The following is a 4500-nucleotide window of genomic DNA, read 5'->3' as shown; positions in this document are numbered from 1 at the left end:
GTTATATATATATATATAATTATATTAAAAGCCCTACAGTGAAAAGCGGAGAAAAATAGTGGGTGAGGGACCTAGTGCTGGCCTGTCTAGCATTCTGAGGTGCCTACACCTCCAACCGCCCAATCAGACAATCTGGAAAGGAACTGACAGCACGAACGCCACTGGCATCGATTAGCCGCCATTTCTTGCAACATTTTAATTATGTTTTGACCGTATCAGATACTTCGCCGGCAGTTATCGTCATCCGTTGAGCGAAAGTTTTCAACCCACCATAATACGGGGGAGGCCAGTAAGTATTCCTTCATGCTGCCTCCCCACTCGTATCACAGAGGACAACACGGCGCTAACTCTAGACCAACAAGTATTACTGTTAATCCTAGTACTTTCTGCTCTGGCTTCTTTATTTTGACCTTCCCGGCATGATTGCACCTTGTGAAATGAATTTACAGCCAGCTGTGCAACGGGGGCTCACTGGCGCACTCAGACCCGACTGCCACGTCAAGGTGGTAGACTTTCTTCGTTCTGATGTGATTTGCATCTTTCAGTCTCCACAATCCTTGTCAAATCGGATAACAGACATCTCTCGTCGATATTTTGCCTCACCTTTGTGTCAACTTATGTTGTGCTGAATTCCAGTAACTGGTCGTCTTTGCGCTCCATTATTGTCTGTTTTAACTAGAGTGAGTGCAGAGTAAATGTGGTAAACAGTGTTTATTTGTCGTAGCAGCATATGCTCCGATTGACTGCAGCTCTGCACTTGAGGAAGGTTTTCTTATCGAGATCTATCAGGAGTGTTTCGGTCAGCAAGACGAACAGATGTCACCCTGGCGGGTGACGTGAACGCACAGGTTGGAATACCAAGCCCGGAATAAGTGTAGCTGTGTGGTAGATCCGGAATCGGCACTCAAGGTGCAGGTACCGGGGAGCGTGCTGAATGTTGTCTTTTTCTTACCAGCATGAACTTTGAGCACAAGCGGTCGCGTCAAATCACTTGAAGGTAACCGACTGCAAACCAGCCTAGATATCATCCCTCCAATCCGACAGTTAAGTCGGGCCTGCACTTTCCAAAGGTAGCGAAATCATGGTGTAGAGTCTGTGTGGGTCTGACCAAATTTGAAACGGAGGCAGTAGCAGTGGAATGGAATGCTTCCATAGTAATTCCGGCCCTCTAGCAAGACGGAAGAACGGCATGCCAAAGCCGCCGTGGCATCAACCTGGGAGCTGTTAAATCCAAGCTGCTTACTGACATTTTGCGAGGCCGCTTGACTACCAGGCGAGACAAATTTGTGAGAATCTAGATGGGTTTCGCCCTGGCCGAGCATGCACTAACCATATCTTTATTTTGAGACGAGCTCTCGAGCAGTGCCGCTCTGTTCGAACGTCCGATGATGTTTTTTCTTGTCTCCATCTACAGGACCTATCGCGGTGCCTGGTAATCCAAGGTGTCCATCCTAAATTTTCAACCCTCATAGAACCACTCTATACTGACTCACTTGGCTTCCGGATGACTGTGTTCCGAAACAGGATTAGTCAGCCCCAGAATTGTTTAAGACACGCTACCCAGACATTGCGGTGAAACGCCAGATCACAAATCGTGACCCTTTATTGGGCCCATTGGCGAACTCCGTAGGCCGCATGCAGACCGAGCTACTTCATGTCTGTCTTGACCAGTCACGTTTTCAATAGTCCCCAGAGGCGACAACGCTATCTTCGACTTGGTATGCAGAACAAGGGTCGTTTTGCAACAGACGCCCAGATCATTGCACTAAATGGGGTTGAGGTGAGCGTTTTAGGTCATGAAAACGTCTTCGGATCTCATCAGTGGATACCTCTAGATGGGGAACTCTCACCATACTTCGGAGGAACCAGGGGTCTAAAACACTTAGGTTTTGATACTAACGGGGACCAGACTGGCGACTGTGTTAAATACCCGGATTTTTGTTTCTAAACCACCTTCGGTTATTTTGAACAGAACGGAATTTGTCTGTATAAAGACTTGCCGGGAACCGTCTATTTGACGTTAAAATTCGTCTTTAGCCCTTCTTGGTGGTGGAAGCAAGGTATTCGAAATGGGCACCCTGATGGATTACTTCGCCTGTTATTTTGAGTTGCTGGATAGGCATGTCCATGCAAGAATACAAGAATAGGTGAAAACTTATTGCCTGGGTAGTCTTATGATTGGTAGCAGACTCGTTCATTCATCGAATCGGGAAGGCAGGAGCAGTTTTTCTAGCCTTCGACATATAACGCCGGCGTGATAACAGTTTCTCTATCAATGACAGACAATGTACTGCAACGATGGGACCAGTAACGTAGTCTCTACGCACAGAGGATGCACGAAAAACTGTTTGACTACCACTGTCTTCGAAGCGTTGTCGGGGTCTGGTGGAAATATCGGACTGACAACCATGAAGTACGCCAGCCGATTTCATAATAAAGGGACTCTCACGCTTCCTGTTTACGCCGTTTCGAACGTGTACTTTGTGTGTTAGAGGACCATCCTAACCTGAATAGCTCTTTTTCATTGCCTTGCACTAAATGGAAACGGTCGAGAGACAACGAACTGTGTAGGCACTTACCAGTAAACTCAGTCGATCCGACTACTGCCGCCTTGGAACTTCAGCAGTCATCTCATTGGTGGTTTGTGATACCGGTCACGCAGTCAGTGATGCTCTTGGATCAAAACCGTCGTCTTTAGTGCGAAGCTGTTTTGAGGCAACTAAGATGATTCGACCAACAGAATAATTATGCCATCGTCTACGATGACCGGCTATCTTTCCTGTTCTTCTATACTAGATAAGAAAGATTCTAGCAATTGGAATCAAAAAATGGTCCAACTGTATTGCTCCTTCGGTTCGTCTCTACCATGCCCTTCGAAGAAAGCATAACGGCTGAGATAAAACGGCGGTCAAGATGCAAAGTTTAGGATCGAACCGCGGACCTTCTGGTTATTAAGCTCTTGTCTCAACCACTCAGCCACTTCGAGCTCAGTTGTACCCAACGTACACTTCTATGGATAAAAGGAACAGAACCTCGTGCCTTCTTGTGTTTACATGGCAGCTTGGCACTGAAAACGCCTTGCAGCTGAACTTCCGAACATGTTACGCTAAAAGTGAGATAAAAATTACATTGTATGGCCTTATGTGTCAACTGTAAACTGCTTGTACCGCTGTCGCAAAGACAAGCCTTGTGGTACGAGTCCAGGTTTATTTGCTGAGGTGCGCACCATCTGAATTGGGTGAATTGATGCCCCGACCTCAAAAAATTAAAAAAAAAAACTAAAATGGGAGGAGGATACGGGTAACTAGGGATGCATAGCCGAAGGTCGTCTGGCCATATGGCGTCTTCCGACTGAGTGTCGGCCATGAACCCAAAGTAATCTCATCGCCGCTAGTTGCCGATTGATGCATCAATATCTCACTGCGGCTAATGTTGAAACACATTTGTGGATTCGGGATACGTATTCCTGCCTGCTTGTTGGCAGTCCTTGTGCCTGTCTGCAAGTTTTTTCTGCTCAACATAGGGAGCAAAACCGTTCCCGATGACCAGGGTATTTCTGTACTGTTGCCGATAATCAAAAAGGGTTGCTGAGCTGTTTGTGAGCACTACTACAATTGCCTGATATATATACCACAGCCAAAATCTTTGCCGTGCTGCGCCGCTCTAGAATAGTGGAAGAGTCTCACATACCAGATCAAGGAGGCTTTCTTGCACGGAGAAGTTGCCGTGTTTTGGATCACCACTACAAGTTCCACCAACCAACCATCGTTTATTATTGACATCCGTGAAACATTTGATTCAGTCAATAGCGATTGCTTGTTGTCTAAAAAGCTGATGGCGTGCCAGGTGAAGTGTTGAATCTCATCAGAGCGTACTTAGGTACAAATGCATGCATCTAAGTATATATGAGGGAGAAATCACGGTGTTTGCTTTACACTTCATCCTTCGTTCAGGCAACCCACTTTCGCCGGTGCTTTTCAATATTGCGAGATGGCTCAGTGGTTAGAGCGCGAATTTACCAACCGCAGATCCGTGGTTCGAACCCGACCTCTGCCTCTTGATTACACTGTTGATACTGTCATCTTGCCCGACCTAAAGCTGCCACCTTGACGATGCGGTCGGGGGTAAAGTCAGTGTGGAGTGTGAAGGCGGTAAGGTGTTTCCCCCAGGCGACCAGCATGTCCATATTTATGGAAGCAGGGGTGGTGCCTTCCCCCGAGGAAGAACAGGTTAGAAAAGGTCGGCCCCAAAAACTGCACCCTCCGATCGCCCAACGGTTGACCGTGACCGCCGGCGCATTATCCAATACGGTCGAAATACTTTTAAAACCAAAGAGCCCGGTGCTGCTCAAAAGGCACCTGCTGTGCGCAGCCGCATCAGGAATGAAACATTAATGCCTTATTCCCTGCGCCCTCGGGTTAGGCCGACCCCCTGCAGCCGAGCAGGTCAGACTTTTGAGTCAGAGGCTAGGGTCAGGGTCCCCGAACAAAACCCTACGTC

General features: G+C 47.4%; 2 protein-coding genes across 2 annotated transcripts in view; one reads left to right on the top strand and one right to left on the bottom strand.

Moving 5' to 3' along the window:
- The window catches only part of T265_04706 (hypothetical protein), a gene marked incomplete at both ends in the record, with an annotated part of 78602 nt that overhangs the window by 1397 nt on the left and 72705 nt on the right, over nucleotides 1-4500 (top strand). The window contains one exon of the mRNA XM_009169510.1: nucleotides 1694-1780. Within this exon, the coding sequence (XP_009167774.1) occupies nucleotides 1694-1780 (87 nt within the window). The remainder of the gene's footprint in view (nucleotides 1-1693; nucleotides 1781-4500) is intronic.
- Nucleotides 1-4500, bottom strand: part of T265_04707 (hypothetical protein) — a gene marked incomplete at both ends in the record, with an annotated part of 16841 nt that overhangs the window by 1047 nt on the left and 11294 nt on the right. The window lies entirely within an intron of this gene.

The sequence above is a fragment of the Opisthorchis viverrini genome, assembly GCF_000715545.1.
Source record: "Opisthorchis viverrini unplaced genomic scaffold opera_v5_81, whole genome shotgun sequence".
NCBI lineage: Eukaryota > Metazoa > Platyhelminthes > Trematoda > Opisthorchiida > Opisthorchiidae > Opisthorchis > Opisthorchis viverrini.
This window is presented reverse-complemented; position numbering and strand designations above follow the sequence as displayed.